This window comes from Urocitellus parryii, chromosome 8 (genome assembly GCF_045843805.1).
Source record: "Urocitellus parryii isolate mUroPar1 chromosome 8, mUroPar1.hap1, whole genome shotgun sequence".
Taxonomy (NCBI): Eukaryota; Metazoa; Chordata; class Mammalia; order Rodentia; family Sciuridae; genus Urocitellus; species Urocitellus parryii.
Window position 1 is genome coordinate 127,033,736 of NC_135538.1, and position 18,981 is coordinate 127,052,716.

Here is an 18,981-nt window from a genome sequence, read left to right on the forward strand (position 1 = left end):
ACTCCTTTGGCGCAAGAACTAAAATCAAGAATCAATAAATGAAACAAACTCAAACTAAAAAGATTCTTCTCAGCAAAAGAAACAGTCTATGAGGTGAATAGAGGGCCTACATCTTGGAAGCAAACCTTTACCCCACATCAGATAGAGCACTTATCTCTGGGGTATATAAAGAACTCAAAAAGCTAAGTACCAACAAAACAAATAACCCAATCAATAAATGGGCCAAGGACCTAAACAGACACTTCTCAGAAGATGATATACAATCAATCAACAAATATATGAAAAAAATGTTCATCATCACTAGCAATTAGAGAAATGCAAATCAAAACTACTATAAGATTTCATCAGGCAGAGGCTGTGGCTCAGCAGTAGCACACTTGCCTGGCATGTGTGAGGCACTGGGTTCGATTCTCAGCATGATGTGTAAATAAATAAAGGTCTATCAGCAAATAAAGAAAAAAAATTTTAAAAATTTCATCTCACTCCTGTCAGAATGGCAGCTACTATGAAGACAAACACAGCTGCTGGGACTGCAAATGGGTGCAGCTAAACTGTGGAACTAACCTAGATGCCCTGCAATAGATGAATGGATAAAAAAGAATGTGGCATTTATACACAATGGAATATTATTCAGCAATAAAAGAGAATAAAATTATGGAATTTGCTGGTAAATGGATGGAGTTAGAGAAGATAATGCTAAGTGTAGTTAGCCAATTCCAAAAAAACAAAGCCAAATGGTTTCTTTGATACAGGCAGGCTGATTCATAGTGGGATAGGGAGAGGGATCATGGGAGAAATAGACAAACTTTAGATAGGGCAGAGGGGTTAGAGGAGAAGAGAGGGGGCATGGGGTTATAAATGATAGTAAAATATGATGATCATAATTATCCAAAGCACATGTATGAAGACACGAATTGGTGTGAATATACTTTGTATACAACCAGAGATACAAAAAATTGTGCTCTATATGTGAAATGAGAATTGTAATGCATTCACTGTCATATATAAACTTAAAAAGAGTATTGTAGCAATAACAATTACCTAATAAAAGATTATAAACCATTTTTTTTTTCATTTCATCAAGTATTTAAAGAAGGAACTAATACAAATCCTTAATAACAATTAGTTTTTGGAACATAGCTATGATAACATGTACAAAGTAGTATCTCAGTATGTTTTTAATTTCCATTTCCCTAATTATTAGTAATGTTGTGCATTATTTTATATAACTGGCCATTTTCATTTCTTCTTTAAATACTTGATGAAATTGAACAGTAAAGCCAAGGTCTGAGTTTCCTTTGATGGGAGACTTTTATTACTGATTTAATACATTTGCCTTTCAGCCTTTGTACTAAAGATAATTTTTGTAATGGACATTGTGGGTTTTAACAAATGTATACAGTTGTACAAATCAATAGGTAGCATAAGAAAGAACAATTCTGCAGTATGGAGAGTTCTCAAAATACTAGTAATGGAACAACTGTATGACCCATTTATCCCACTCCTTGCTATTTATCCAAAATAAAAAAATAAGCATAGCATACTAATACAGACACATTTAACATTGTAGCAAAGCAATTTATAATACCCAAGTTAGAGAAACAGTTAAGGTTCCCATTGACCGATGAATGGATAAAGAAAAGGTGTACATATACATGGTGGAGTACTCAGTTATAAAAAATGAAAATGTGGGAATAAGAGGTGAGAATGACCCCAGAAAAACAAAGCCCCATGCCAAAGCATCCCTGTATCCAGCACCTGCATCCTGCTGTGGTAGTCACTATGCCCAAGAGAAAGGCTGAAGGGGATGCTAAAATAGATAAAGCCAAGATGAAGGACAAACCACAGAGAAGATCCACAAAGCTAACTGCTAAACCTGCTCCTCCCAGAGCAGCCAGAGCCCAACCTTTAAAAAGCACCTGCAAAAAGGGGAGAGGGGTATCCAAAGAGAAAAGCTGATGCTGACAAAGATGAGAATAACCCTGTAGAAAATGGAAATGCCAAAACAGATCAGGCACAGAAAGCTGAAGGTACTGGAGATACCAAGTAAAGTGTGTACATTTCTGATAAATGTGAACTTCTTGGTGACTGTGCAGTTTGAAATACTATTTTTAAATCAAGTTTTATAAAAATTCAGAATTATATTTTACTTTTGTTTTTTTTAGCTATGTTGTTAGCACACAGAACACTTCATTGTTTTGTGGGGAAGGAGCATATGTTACTGGTAGAATGTCTCCAAAGCTGGATTGCTGTGGGAGAAAAAAACCTTTCCCCGATGGTGTTTGAGAGACTTCCTCTTGGCTCCCAAGAGGAGGGATTCCTTGATATTGGCACACACAGCCACCTTAGCACAAACACCGGATGGTATGGAAAAACTCAAATTTATCTTTATGTTCTCCTCTCCCTCTCTGCCACTGGCATAGACTTAACTCCTCTAAACTCAGACTTGTTAAGACCTGATTACCAACAATTGGTTTTACCAGTGTGTTGGGCAATTTAGACTTTCTAGTGACATCATTGAGATAGAGTCCCTCCAAAGCGCAGCAATTCCTTTTCCAGATTGTGGATCTTCAGATTAATAATTCTGCCATTTTCATTTCATTTCCTGAAATTCAGGGTCAGCTTATGAAAAGTTGTTAAACAACATACTAAATATGAAATGTCAACCCTCACACTAAACTTTCTCTACTGAGAGCATCAAATGAAGACTGCATTGGGTTTATAGTGGCTTTCTGATTTCAGTAGCCCATCCAAGAAGGGAGTTTGAAAGTTGTTATATACTGTTAATGATTGTCTGTCCAAGTTCTGCCTGAAATACCATGCTAGTTTATTAAAAGTATCTTTAATAATGCTGGAAACAGTTTGGTGTGGGAAAAAATGAATGAAAATGTGGCATTTGCTAGTTAATGGATAAAACTGAAGAATACCATGCTAAGTGAAATAAGCCAGACTCTAGTCAAAAATCTAAGGTCCAATGCTTTTTCATATGCAGAAACTAGAGCAAAGTAAAAAAAAAAGGAGGTGGATAGATCCCATGAAAATAGAGGGGAGATCGGAGAAATGGAGGAAAACAATTTAGGTCTAGTGAGGAAGGGGAACAAGGAAGAACTGTGGAATAAAATTATGCTATGTACATATATGAATGTACCACAGTGAATTCTACTCTTATCTATAAAGCACTAATTCTAAAAATAAATAAATATAAATATAACAGTAGAGGAAGAATAACAGGGAAAGGAGGGAGGGAAAGGAATGATGAAGCACTGCAGACTAAAATGGAATGTTATATTTCATGCATGTAAAAATATGTCAAAATGAACTTCCCTATTATTTATACCTATGCACTAATAAAAACACTTTTTTAAAAAGTCAACATTCCATTGCTGTTACAGACAAAATATCTGTAACAAACAGCTTAAGAAAAAAATTATTTTGGCTCACAGTTTCAAAGGTTCCAGTTCCTGGTTACTTGACCCTGTCCTCTCAGGCCTTTGATGAGTCAGAACATCACAGCAGGGAACATGTGGTGGAGCAGGATTGCTTACTTTATGTCAGTCAGAAAATAGAGAAAGAGGAAGGGGCCAAGTGCAAAGTGTAACTTTCAAAGGTATGTCTTACTTACATGCTTACTTCCTTCAATTAGGCTCCATTTCCTAAGTTTTCAATATGTCCAAATAGCTCATTAAAAAATAAGCTCATCGATGGTTGGATCTATTAGTGATATTAGAACCCTCATTATCCAATTACCTCCCCCAAACCCAAAGCTAAACACGATTGCACTGAGGATCAAGCCTTCAATATATGAGCTTTGGGGGACATTTTAGATTCAAACAATAACAAATTCCATCATTCTAAAATTGCCCAGTACAACTTCTTTGTAATCTCCCTTCCACCAAAGTCAAATGTGCTTTTCATCCTTACAGTTTTTCCAGTTTCTTCATGAATAGAATCACAATGTTCACCATTTGGAATCTGACATTTTTTTGAGAGAGAGAGAGAGAGAGAGAGAGAGAGAGAGAGAGAGAGAGAGAGAATTTTAATATTTATTTTTTAGTTTTTGGTGGACACAACATCTTTGTTTGTATGTAGTGCTGAGGATCGAACCCGGCTGCACGCATGCCAGGCGAGCACGCTACCACTTGAGCCACATCCCAGCCCAACTTCTTTCACTTAGTAAAATGTAATTAAGATGTGTCCATGTTTTTGCCTATATCAATAGGCATAAATGATTTTCCATAAATGATTAAGATGACCTGCACTCTGTTGTGTGGATGTATCCCAGTTTACCTTTCCTCTTGTGAAGGATATGGGTTACTTTTGAGTTTTCCGTGTGAAAAACAGAAGCTGCTTTTGAACATTTGAATGAACATTTTTATGTGGACATAAGATTTCAATTCACTTGGGTAAATAACTAGGAATGTGATTTTGGGTAATAGGATAAGTCTATAATGAAATTTATACAAAGCTGACAATTGACCTTTCATAGTATTTGAAACATTTTCATTCCCACCAGCAATAAATAAGTTTCTTACTGGCATTTATTGACAACTTTGGAGATTTTAGAAAATAAAATGTTGTTTTTTAAATATTTTCATGATATCCCAAATTTTCCTCTTGGCCTACAAAGCCTAAAATATTTCTATCTAGCTTTTTAAAGAAAAATTTTCCAGTTTCCCGATCTTTCACATGGATTTTATTAATTCATTTTTTTCCTTTCAACTGTATATGAAGTTTTTTTCTCACAAGTCTTTGATGAGTAATTGTTTCCAATTTTTAATAATTTTGAATTTTTCTCTTAACGGACATTGCTGAAATTTTTACCTTCCTTGAAAACTTTATCTTCTAAACTAATCTGTGTAGCTCTATTCACTTTTGTTTGTTTGTTTGTTTCATTTTATTTTATACCAGAAATTGAACCCAGGGGCACTTAACCACTGAGCCACATCCTCAGTCTTTTTTAAATTTTTTATTTTGAAACAGGGCCTCACTAAGTTTCTGAGGTTTGCTTTGAATTTGCAATGGTCCTGCCTCAGCCTCCAGAGATGCTGGGATTATAGGCTCCATTCCATTTTCTCAGTCAATTTAGAAGTTCCTTAAATGCCCTGCCAGAGGTTTTGGAACTCACTTGAAAATACATTTTCTGACAAAAAAAAAAATGCTTGGCCAATTCTGAATATTTTAATGTGATTTTAACAAGTTTAATGATTTCTGATCTTCAAATAATTTGATATTTCAATTATTTTGTCATCAAGAGTTATAAAGAAACATAGGTCAATGTTTTAAAAGCCCCTTTGAGTTATTATTGACTAGTATTCAATTTCTTATTTCTTCATTTCATACAAATCTAAGTCTTTGCCATCTGTTTAATTTCAACTATAGTAAAAATAAAGTTTTTCTATTATCATTTGGTACTTGTCACAAAAATTCAAATATCTCTTCAGTTCACTATTTGTTCAATTGGTCATTCCATCTTTGAGATATTTTTATAAGCAACTTAGACTTCTTTGAAAATTGAATGTTCTACTTAAACTTATTTTTGCTATATTAATTTGATGTGTTTTCTCTAACTTATTAAAAACTTTACATTTTTCTCCATTCAGAGAAGAAATTCCTGTGGTGATTTTTTTTCTGTTTACATAAAGCTAACTTCCCACTCTTTAAAGAAAATCCAATATGCTGGGCACAGTGTTACATGCCTATAATCTCAGCAGCTCAGGAGGCTGAGGCAAAATAATTGCAAGTTCAAAGCCAGCCTTAGCAATTTAATTAGACCTTAACCAATTTAGGAAGACTCTGTATCAAAATTTAAAAATTAAGAGGGCTAGGGAGGTTGCTCAGTGATTAAGCACCCTTGGGTTCAATCCCTGGTACAAATAAAAAACAAAAATCAAATATGGCTGATATTACCACTGAGTACTGCTCCTGGAGTCCCTGCTGAAGCATGGGTGTCCACCCTGTGAACTAACTAGCCTTTTGGACTTTGGACTTTGGCATTTAGCTACAGGAGCCAAATATTGAAGATAATGTCTAAAAGCTTCTACTTTGCGATTGTTGGCCACCACGACAATCCAGTTTTTGAAGAGAAATTTTTGCCAGCTGGGAAAGCAGAATCCAAAGATAATCAAGGTTGTCTGATCCAATTCATGGCTCACACTCCTCTTGACCTTGTGGATGAAAACATGTGGCTTTAGAACAACATGTCCTTGAAAACTGGACAAATTCAATGTGGCCTGTATCCATATTTGTTGCTGCAGAATATATGAGATTTATTATACTTCAAGATGTAAGTCAAGAAACTGGAATAAATAACTTCTTTACTGATGTCTATGATTTATATATAAAGTTTGTAATTAATCCATTTTTTAACCAATTCTATCCCAACAACTGCATTTGACAGAAAAGTTCTGTTTCTTGGGAAGAAATACCTTTTAAACTAAATGCAGAGAAATTCTGAAATAAACAATGTCACCACAATGGATTATACTCAGGAATGTATATATTATAAGTAATATAAACATTTGATTAAATAGGATGGAAAATTTTTACTTGTGTCAGTTTTTCTAAATCTAAAAAAAAATGTATTTAAAATTGTTTCGTGACAATTATCAACTTAATACTTGAAGTTATTTACAAAGTATTATTTCTGTAATCTTAATATTTCTATTTTAAAAATGAGAATAAAATTTTGATTTTCCTGATTCAGAGAGCTTGGTTAGAAATAGTTCATTTTAAAATGTCATAGTCAATATTTGATAAACAAACATAAAACTAAAAGGTTCTCCAGAAATGAATTCATAGCACAATTGAAGATGTTATACATTTGAAGAAGTTATAAAAGTTTATAGTATGCAACATTACTTAAGAAACTGAAATAAAGGTTTTACAGTGGTAAATGTTGTGTGCCTGCCTCAGATGCCAGGAGTATGATATAGTTCTAGAATCCTGAACTCACATATGTAAAATGAACCACCATTACAGGCCCACGGGGAAATAGGTTGCCTCTGTCACCTTATGCTCCTGTATTTCCTTTCTCAAGATAGCATATTAAGGGTTAAAAGAGCTTGATGACATCTGTACTTGTAAAAAGTTGTAATGCAATTTGAGAAATGTTGTTAAAGAAAAGTTTGCATCACATTAGCATTTAGTTTTTTAGATGTACACTGGAAGGGGTCAGGAGTGGTCTCTTCTGTATTATAATAAGTGTGTATAATTTGACAGTAAAATAGTATTTCTGGAAAATCAAATATAATGAAATTTTCTGTGCTGATTGTGAACAAGAATTTTGTTCGATTCCAAATAACTTTTGATCAAGGAAGTCTAAACTTGGTCTTGTATCCTATGTGAAGTTGCTACTACCTCCTTCTTCCTGTATTTTATTTCTTAAATAAAGATATCCAAAAAAGATGTAGGTATAGTTAAACCAAGGGGATAAAAATTATGCATACTGAAAACTATAGAACTCTGATTAAAGAAAATGGAGAATACAAAAGGAAAAGTATCCTGTGTTCATAGTTTGGGAGAAATATTACTGTGAATATATCCATACCACCCACAATGGTCAGCAGATTCACTGAAATGTCTACAAAAACTCCAAATATATTTGTCACAGAAACATGAAAAAATCCTAAAATCAGAATGAAACTACAAAAGATCTTGAATAGCCAAAGCAATCTTGAGCAAAAGAGCAAATCTGAAGGCATCACAATACCAAACTTAAACTTACTGGATAGCTATAGCAATCAAAGAAAGAACTGGCAGAAAACAAATTGAACAATGTGACAAAAGACAACCCAGAAATAAATCCATCCATTTACAGCCAAATGATTTTCAAAAAAGTGTCAAGAATGCACAATGGGGAAAGCAGAGTCTCTTTAATAAAATATCTGTTTATGAATGAAATTAGGCTTTTCTCATACCATTTACAAAAATTAACCGAAAATAAGTCAAAGACTGAATCATAAGATCCAAACTGCAAAACTACTGAAAGAAAACATGGGGGGAAATTTCTATGATCAATGCTCTTGGAAATCATTTTTTGAATAACACCAAAGCAGAAGCAACAAAAACAAAAATAGAAAAACAGGATTACAACAAACTAAAAAGCTTCTGCACATCCAAGAAAATAAACTACAAAGTGAAAAGACAACCTACAAGTTAGGAGACAATTTTTGCAAACCATGCCTATGGCAAGAGGTTAAATAACCAAAATATATAGATATATGAATCAAAAACTCAAGAGGAAAAAAATTAATAATAGCCTCATTTTAAAAAGACAAAAGACTTCAGTAAACATTTTCAAAAGGTAAAAGTGGTCAGATATATGGAAAATATTTATCTCTAAACACTAATGTGAACGTCTAGTGCGTTCGGGTCCCTGGGTAAGGGTCGCGAAATCACCGGGACACAGGGGATGCAGAGCCAAGGCAGCAATTGCAACTGCATGCTGAGCTTTATTTGCATGTTTCTTTTATATTCTTCTTCTAACAAAGCAAGCAATTCTTCAGTAACACTTCACCCACATAGCCCAAATATCATGCCTCAGCGGGTACACAGAGCTAAATTCAAGTTGTTCCTGTTCTTTTTGATAAGTACCCTCCCAAAGTTCTTTGTAGACATTATCTAATGTACTGTTCCCAGGTCCAGTATGCAGGAAGCTTCTTCCTCTAGGCCAAACCATGCAGAAGCTTGTGTCTTGTGATAAGGGGAAAAGGACCTTTCCTTCTCCTAGCGAGGCATGCCTTCAGCTGACCTAAATCACAGCCACAGCTTCTTGCAAAGTGTCAGGCTGAGGGAGCTAAACTCTGCACACTTAAACCCCAACACACTAACATTTCTCAAAAAGATATAAAAATAGTCAGGTACATGAAAATTACTCATTACTAATCACCAGAGAAATGCAAATTAAAACCACAATGACATATTGCTTCACACATGTTAGAATGACTATCATCAAAAGGACTAAAGAGTATTGGCAAGAATGTGGAGAAAGGGGACTCTTGCATTCTGTTGGTGGGAATGTAAATTGATAGTCATTCTGAAAAATATGGAAATTCTTCAAAAAATTAAGAATATAAAATACCATGATCTAGCATTCCCACTACTTGATATATAACCAAAGGAAATCAATATGTAAAAGTGACTTCTATACCCATTCATTGCAATATTATCCATACAATATGGAATCAATCCAGTATCCACCAGTCAAGAGCCATCCATGGACATCATAGCTAGTGAATAGGAAAATCTGGTAACTGGTAACTTCCACTAGGAATCCTGTTGGTTAAGACCACCCAGATTCATGTGAGTTCCTATTTAGTTCTTCCAAAAAAGTCCCACTCAGCACTGGAGAAGACCTGCTATAGCCATACAGCCTCTCAGAGATGGGTGTGACCTTGTTGACTACAAGACTCCACCTCTGAAACCTTATCCCTGTGTTTGATGTACCACCTTAAATAAACAACTTGAGCCATTTTCTAACTGTTCAGCTCCAGCTCCTGTGTAGGCTGGACCTATTATGTGCTCTGCATTTAAAAAAATATATTTATTTTTTTTAGTTTTAGGAGGACACAATATCTTTGTTTTATTTTTATGTAGTGATGAGAATCCAACCCAGTGCCTCACGCATGCTAGGCAAAAGTGCTACCACTTGAGCCACATCCCCAGCCCTGTGCTCTGCATTTAAAACTATTTTTCTGACTTTTCCTCTTATCTCTTTGATATTTCAGACTTTATTTTCTCAGGTGGTTTATCGCCTCCTAAATGGGAAAAAATTACCCTGGCAAGGTATTGGCTGCCTCACGATATCCACCAACAAAGAAAAAGTGATACATATACACTGTGGAATACTATTAAATCATGAAAAAAGGAAATCCTGTCATTTGTAACATGGACAGATATGGAGTACACATTTAAGTGTAGCCATGCACAAAGAGAAAAGTACTGCATGATCTCACCCATATGTGGAATCTAAGAAACTGATCTCATAGAAGTTGAGAATATTAATGGTAGTTGTCAAAAGCCAGGAAAAGTAAGGGCAGCAAATAGAATAATTTAGTACATGTAGATCAATCAAAATAGAAAAAGACACTATGGTATACTACTGCATAGTAGGGTAACTGGATAAAAATAATATACTGTGCATTTCAAAAGACTGGAAAAAAGGATTTTGAAAGTTTTCACTATAAAAAATTATCTTTGAGAAAATAGATTAACCACACTATATAGTATCTCATTAATATATGCAATTTTTGTTTTTATTTATGAATTAAAAATAATATTTCAGGGAACAAAAAAATATGTCAATGTAACAGAATGAATGGGGGTGGGGAGTTTTGGTTTGGATTAGGTAGTCAAGAAAGGCCTCTTTGAATAGATAGCATCTGAAGGATGTTTGCAACAAAGGGTGAAACTTGGAGATACAATCTTCAAAGTAAATGAAGTCAATGCAAAGACCTCTTAAACGCTGCATCCCTAGACTATCAAAAGGTACAAGAAGAATGAGAGAAGGAAAAAGGGATCAACGGGCTAGGCATAATGCTTCTAGTAGTCTGGTAAAAAATCTGATTAGACATTTTGAAAAATTTCAAACTGGTAAAGTGAAAATATTTTTTAAATAGCATGTTTGATGGCCGTGTGGAAAATGGACTGAAGGAAGCAAATTAAATTAGAGAAATAAAAAAAAAGAGGTTATTGGATAATCCAGCAAAAGAATAGGGTGGCTCCATTTCTGCTAGTAATAATAAAAAATTAAGAAAAAACCTAAAGTTTGGAATAATTCCTATTTTCAACATGAGGGCAGATAAATAACACATTGATTTCTAGCCAGTAGATAGATATTGATGTCATTTAATACAATGAATAAGACTTGGTGGTAGAAAGTTTGGGGCAGGGAGAATCAATTTATATTCCATGTATGTATAATATGTCAAAGTATATTCTACTGTTGTGTTTACCTAAACATTTAAAAATTGAATACAAAAGTTCTTTATTTTAGCAATATTCAAACTCATATTTTTGTTACACATCCAAATGTGAGTGAGATGAGAAAATTGGAATTATCTATTTGATATGGGATTTAAAGTCTTGAAATATATACAACATTATCTAGGGGGACTCTAAACAGAAAATACATCCCCTGGTAAGGGCACAGGAATTTCAGGACTCAGTATTTCCAAAACTTCTACACAGCCTAGTTTTTCTGACATGCAGCCAATTGTGGGAACACTGTTAATCACTTATGAAAGACATTTAAAATGAAGTTAAGAGTGAAAGCAAGCAAGGGGGAAAAGTGGACATTAGGGAAGAAGAAAAGAACATCAAAGGAGTTTTAAAAGGCATTATAATCCAAGACAGAAACACTGATTCACAATCTAAGTAAACCAATTTCTGGATAACAATGAGAACGTTTCCAAAAATTCGCAAGAATCTAAATGATTCCTGTGTAATTCTCCAGAGTAGCAAAACCTTCGCTTATAATAACAGAATTAGAAGCAAGAGATTAGGAAAGTCACTGTGCAGGAATATTCTTAAAATAGAAACATATGCATGACCATTTATATACATTTTTATTTTGCAAAAAAATGAATATTTACTCAGTGGTACTTAAATTATAAAATTCAGTTACAACTTTAAAGAAAACTTTTTGAAAAATAAAAGTAACAGCTGCATGTATAAAACTTGACTAAGGAGAAAGAAGAAACTGAGTGAAACTGAGATCATGTGAAAAGCTTAAATTATCTAGATATTTAGAATCTTGATACACAAAGTATACCAATGATTTTTTATGACCATGATTAACATTTAGAGAATACATACACAAATATACCCATACACCATACATATAAAATACCCAAGATTGGTTAAAATGGATAAAGTGATTTTCAGATGCTTTGTCAAATACTTGTGCTAGCTTTCCCAAAAAATGATAAAAGCAAATGTTTAAGACAACACCACGAATACATTGAACTAAAAAAATATTCATTTGAATGTTTACTATGTGTCAACAAGTATTGTCATATTTTACATATGTTAATCTTATGTAGTCCTTACACTAAACCTTTAAAGTATTACTATTACTATCTCCCTGTCGTAGGTAAGAAATCCAAGATTAATATATGTAAAATATGTGTCATATTTTACATATATTAATCTTATGTAGTCCTTACACTAAACCTTTAAAGTATTACTATTACTATCTCCCTGTCGTAGGTAAGAAATCCAAGATACCTGTCCCACTTTCACAGAGCTGATAATTGTAATCAAAGATTTCAGCCCAGAAGTTCTGTCCCCACAGACTAGCCACCTAATCAATAAACTATCTCAAATACAGAATATACTGATTATTATCACCAGCAAATACCTAAAATTGCTCAATGATAAGTTGTCCACATTTAAATATATCATGTGTCAGTCAATTTATGCTCATATATTTTATTAAACTGTTGATATTAATTTTAATTCATACAAATATTTAGAGTACATATTTGTTCCAGGATCCAATGTTTGAATAAGTGACCTCTGAGAGAAGAACAAAACTAACTCTCATAGGCACTGAAGTATTTGTATCACACCTCCAGGTAACCAAGACAACTGAGTAAAAATATAATTATTATGGTCCTAAACATACATCTTAGAGTAAAAGTGCTTGCAGCTTGAATAGAGATAACTACTAGAAGTAACTTTTCTAGATGATATCTGCTCAGAGCAAGTTTATTTCCAAGGCCAGTATGTGTACTATAAATATTTTACAGAGCTAATGTTTGCAAGCAATTGTTATTTGTATTATATTTGCTACCTAGAAAAAGCTTCTGAAAAATGCTCTCAGTTCCCTGCCTTTAACTTTCCTTTATATTAGTTAGCTCCTAAAACTGTATATGTGAAATATGAGGATATAGTGCAATTCTCCAAACATTTCTTTAGCTGGCCTCTTCTATGTCACCTTAGGGAAGTCACCTGGAGGAAGTCCTGATTTAGATAATTTTTTTATCATCTGAGTTTTTGGTGATGTTACAAAATGTTGTTCAATTCTTATTCTGGATTGTCTACTTGCTTTTCATGTTTCTCTACAATCAAGACCTATGTGCAGGCTCATAAGGCAAAATAAGCAGTAAGAATTTATGACAGTTTCATCCCCTTATTTGAAGTCACATGTTCAAGGAGGAGTCCTGCTGAGAATTTCCACTTGAATCGGCTTTAGGAAAAGCAGAATTCACACAGATGCTTCAGAGAAAGCTTTCACATTGTTGGCTCTACTCTGGTCATGAATTATAACATGAAGGGAACTCTGTCTGGATCAGGGTGACGTTAATCTTTCATTGTTCTTCTTTTTAGGTATATATAACAGGACTCAGTTTGACTTAATTATATAAAGCATGGAATGTAATTTGTTAATCTTTAATAACTCTTAGAAAATAGTGTGACCTGGGCTGGTAAAGCAATTTGTGGGAAGGAAAAAGATCTTCAATTTGTATGGACTAATTCTTCAGATTTGCCTTAGGATGTCTGAAAATATTGTAAATATCTGCAGAGAAATCTTCCCTTTTATCTTATAATAATGAATAAATCTAATCTTTATAGGAGAACATAAAGATATTTCTTGATTTGTGATTTTAGACATTTTGACCAGCAGAAATACAAAGAGAAAACAGATGAAAAAGAAATATTTTATTCTTGAATATTTTGAAGCTAGAACTCATTTTTATCTGTTTATAATAAAATATTGAAAAGTTATTCAAAGATTTTCATGTAATATTTTGTTAGGCCGAAGGAGTTTTATTCCTTCCTGGATTAATATATGGAGCCTTCAGTGATAATGAAAATTTAGCAATAATACCATTAAACTGGCTTTAATTTTAGAAGAATTTTCATTTTTGCCTTTATGTAACTAACTGATGACCTACTATATTCAGAAGTTAGTCACGATTATACATACCAATGGTGTCTGTCAAAATTAGCACTAAATTATTCATCCCCCTGAGTCAGATAGTATTCTAATGATGTTTGACTGCTTCCAACATATTTTAGATTGTTTTCCCATCTATAAAAACTTGGATAGAAAGAGAATAACAAAGTCTAGCAGTGCTATATACTCTGTCTGTGATCACACAGCAGGTATAAGCTCTTACACTTGATGCTATATGGATATAAGATATCAAACAAGAAATTATGGGTTCTGAAATCCCTCCTTAAACAAGAATCATTGAAGAGGCAGCCTAAAGAGCAGGTAGAAGTTACTCAGAAAAGATGACGGGTTCCCAGGAGTTTAGATGGAAATGAGCTCAGACATTAAAAATTGAGAGAAGGCTAGTAGTGAAAATGGGTAACATGATCTGTGAGATGTTCTAGGAAGGACCAAAGTATGCAGGTACAACAAGTCTATCAAGAAAATTTTAGAATATTTTTTAAATGCAATGAAAAGTAGATGACAAGCTTTAAGCACATGGCACAATTTTATTTAATCCTGTAATCATGTAAAGGCTTAAGACTGGATGGAAGAAGTGAAAATTAAAGCCAGAATCAAGAAGAGAGATAACAGTGGCTTAGATTAGAGTAGTAGTGGTGGAAATTTTGAAATTTTTAAAAGTGAGATGAATGAACATATCTTTGCATTCAAATTTACCAGAGTTAGTGAAGAAAATTATTGAAGATGAGGGAAATAAAAGGGTCAAGGATAAATGCCAAATCTCTTCAATAAACAAATTGATATCAAATATGTGATTTGTTGAAATATGCAAAAATAACATCCTCCCTACTGCTGACATTAGACTCAGATTTTACAGGATAATTCTCTGTCCAACTAAACCTAAAAATGTTCCAATATATCAAACTAACAAGTTTTATAGAGAATTATAGGTCACCTCATTTTAAGACCATATCATGCTAGGGATGTGGCTTAGTGGTAGATCACTTGCCTAGCAAGCACAAGGACCTGGATTCAATTCCCACCTAGCACTGCAAATAATAATAATAATTATTATTATTATTATTATTCCAAACTTCCAAATTATGCACATGAGAAAATTAAGACTGAGTTAAGAGTGGTTTCATGAAGGTCATCTAGATTTTAAGACATCTAACAAACTAATTACCATAAAAGAACCCATAACAAATACCAAAATACTTTGTTGTAATTTTACCCTTTATCCATTTTTTAATTATTGCCCTAATCTTTTTATTTAATTCTGTATTTTATCAAATTTAATTAATGAGTGTTGACAAATATTTTGTTTTCCCCTTCCCTTATTCCTCTTCTCACCTAGGATATAGACTTTGTAGAATTATGGTGGGCCAAAGCAATTATAGTTCTTCATTTGACTTCATTCTGCTTGGCTTCTCTGACCATCCCAGACTGGAAATGATGCTGTCAGGAGTTGTCACCATCTTCTATTGTATCACATTGATGGGAAACACAGCCATCATTCTTGCATCTCTCCTGGATTCCCGCCTGCACACACCAATGTACTTTTTCCTCAGGAATTTATCTTTTCTAGATCTGTGTTTCACAACCACCATTGTCCCTCAGATGCTGGTCAACTTATGGGGACCAAAGAAGACGATCACCTTTGTGGGTTGTGTCATTCAACTCTATGTTTACATGTGGTTGGGCTCCATTGAGTGCCTTCTCCTGGCTGTCATGTCCTATGACCGTTTCACAGCTATTTGTAAGCCTTTGCATTATTTGATAATCATGAACCCTCGTCTATGTCTCAAGATGATTGTCATGGTCTGGAGTATTAGTTTGGCCAATTCTGTAGTATTATGTACACTCACCCTGAATTTGCCTAGATGTGGAAACAACCTTCTGGATCATTTCTTGTGAGAGTTGCCAGCTATGGTCAAGATAGCTTGTGTAGACACCACAGCAGTTGAAATGTCTGTTTTTGGTTTAGGCATTATCATTGTTCTCACACCTCTCATCTTTATCCTTATATCCTATGGTTACATTGCCAAAACTGTGCTAAAAATGAAGTCTAAAGCTGGACAATGCAAAGCAATGAATACCTGTGGATCTCATCTCACTGTGGTATCCATATTCTATGGAACTATTATCTACATGTACCTACAGCCAGGTAACAGTGCCTCCAAAGATCAGGGTAAGTTCCTCACCCTCTTTTACACCATTATCACCCCAAGTCTCAATCCCCTCATTTATACCTTAAGGAATAAGGACATGAAGGATGCACTGAAGAAGCTGATGAGAGTTCACCATGAATCTATGAAAAAAGGAACTGGGAATCATAGAAAAAAATGTTAGAGCAAATAAAACAATGAAATATATTTTCTAATTATCTTTAATTTTTACTGAGGCAAGTAATTCTTATAGATTTTAAAACTTTGTGGATACAAAAAATATTAGAACCATTCTGCTTAGCTTTTTTGTCTATAATCACTAGGTTGCCAGGAAATACACATCACTTTTTTGTGTTTGCTTGAAATATAACATCAAAGGACTATAACAAACTTGAATGCATTTAATTTTTTCTAAAGCTCCACAGAAGCTGCACTGATTATTTTGTATTTTTAATACTAATGATTACATCTTCTAAAATAGACCTGAATTAGTGCTTTTGTATACATTTTGTACATTAATTTTTTTTAACCTTATGTGGTGCTGAGGATCGAACCCAGTGCCTCACACATGCAAGGCTGGCTCTCTACCAATGAGCTACAGCTACAGCCAATGTACGTTAATTATATACAATGATCTAACACATTAAATTTTTGTGATGTCACTCAGTATGTTTGGTTCAGATAATTTTAGTGTCTTTTTATATTGCATTATCATAAAGACTCACCTAAAACTATTTACTCTGTGTTCAGTAAAATATCAATCTTTCATAAGGGGTCTTTGTTATATATATAACTATGTCTATTACTACTTTATTATAAAAAGAGTGAAATGGAAAATTAAGGAGTTTAAAGGTAATAGAATTATTTCTTATTCATTTATGAAAAATTCTACATTTGTCTCAACCTTAACTGAAACAATGACTAATTTGTAACTAGTTAGTGAAGCTTTTGAGATAGATCTATAAAATCATGAAATGGGTGTGAACTGAGAAATGTGTAAGATTTACATGTAGCACAATTTCATAAAAAAATCTTCTGATTTCCATGTATCAAGATATGTTTAGCTTTTCTGCGAAAATGTGACTCTTTAAACTTTGAAGTTTTCTATGATCTAATGACACCTTTCCATAAGATCTCATATTTTGTCATTGTAATGAAGAGATATCAGATACTTTGCTTAAATTAAATATTTTATCCTCTACCATTTTATAATTCCTGAAATAAGAAAGGAATCTGGATAACGTCTTATATAGTCAGAACACAGTAATGGCTCACAAAATATGCTAAATATGATATAGTTGATATCCTTGCCTTCATATAACAGCTCTTTTAATGTTGTATTCAGAAATAGTTTAGCAACCAACAAAAGTTGTCTGTAGAAAGGATCTAAGTTCTGTGGCCCTGGTGTATTTGTTCTCATATTTTGTTAGATTTATAATTAATTAATAATGTTCAGAGGAGCCAGGTGCAGTGACACACCTATAATCCCAGCTGCTGGGGAGGCTGAGACAGGAGGACCAAGTACCTCATCCACAGTGAGGCACTAAGCAACTCACTGAGACCCTGTCTCTAAATAAAATATAAAATAGGGCTGGGATGTGGCTCAGTGGTTGAGTGACCCTGAGTTCAATCCCCAGTACAGAAAAATATATATAATAATGTTCAGAAGAATATTAATTCATTTACTAACTTCAAAGATCTAAGTATACAAAAGATAATAGCTAGAGACTTTTAGAAAAATGTATTTTATACCTGTGATTATTTTTTACCTGTGTCTACTTTTTCTTGGTTCAAGGCTCTATATTTGGACTGAAATTAAGCCAATATTTCAAATATTTAATCTCTATCTGAATTAAATGTATAGATCATTATAGAAATTACAATATCCTTTAAATATTTTGAACTTCTATAATCAGAATCTCTATACTGATCTCCCATTTGTGAAATAATTTATGGATTGAAAAGTGATAAAATATGATTCTCTTTGATGAGAAGTTTTTCTGACCAATGTATCATGCCAACATTTATGAGATTTACCACACATGCTTTGACCTCTTTAAAGTGTCTGAAACAAATGTATGTACAATGGTTAAAGAATGAAACAAGCATTCAACTGGGACTCGTCTATAACTGGAATTTTCTTTACCTTGTTTAAAACATGTAATATTTCTATGCCTTTAAGATTAAAATGGGTTACCAACTTCCCTTTTCCTGTGATGTCTTTCACTGATTTAGTGTGGCTTTACTATTTTTATTAGAGATTTATAGTTATATGTAGCCGGGTTCATCCCAACAAACTCATACCTGCGTGGAAATTTATTTCAGTTCATGAACCACCTTTTCATTCCCATCTTCTTTCTCTTCTTCCACTCTCCTTCCTCTACCCTAGATTTCCTTTTAATTTTTATTTATTTTTAGATAAACAAGCAAAAGGAAGTCATGTATATTAATTTGTACTTCGTTCTTTGTTATCTTTCCCTCCCCCTTTCCTTTATTTTACTCTAGCTTCCATATGAGAAAATTTACAACTTTTAAGTTTGGCTAATTTCATTCAGCATGAATATTCTTCATTTATATCCACTTACAAACAAACAAATGCCATAATTTCATATTTTATTTCCTTTATATATATTATATATATAAATCACAATTTCTTAATTCATTCATCTATTGATGGGCATCTAAGTTTATTTCCATTTAGCTATTTTGAATTTAGCTATTGTGAACTGTGCTGCTATAAACATTGATGTGGCTGTGTTGCTATACTACACCAATTTTCGATCTTTTGGGGAAATACCAAAGAGTGTAATAGCTAGGAAATATGCTGATTTCATCCCTAGTTTTGTTTTTTGTTTTGTTTGTTTGTTTGTTGAGAAATCTCTGAACTGCTTTCCAGAGTGGTTGTACTATTCT

General features: G+C 33.5%; 1 protein-coding gene and 2 pseudogenes across 1 annotated transcript; all 3 read left to right on the forward strand.

Moving 5' to 3' along the window:
* Nucleotides 1-1,782: 1,782 nt before the first annotated feature.
* On the forward strand, nt 1,783-2,050 carry LOC113176614 (non-histone chromosomal protein HMG-17 pseudogene; annotated as a pseudogene).
* A 3,973-nt stretch (nt 2,051-6,023) lies between these two features.
* LOC113176612 (trafficking protein particle complex subunit 2-like) lies at nt 6,024-6,437 on the forward strand (annotated as a pseudogene).
* An 8,840-nt stretch (nt 6,438-15,277) lies between these two features.
* LOC113176600 (olfactory receptor 2W1-like) lies at nt 15,278-16,252 on the forward strand. Its single transcript, XM_026381091.1, is given in 1 exon segment — nt 15,278-16,252. A coding segment is annotated over 1 exon segment (975 nt).
* Nucleotides 16,253-18,981: the final 2,729 nt, after the last annotated feature.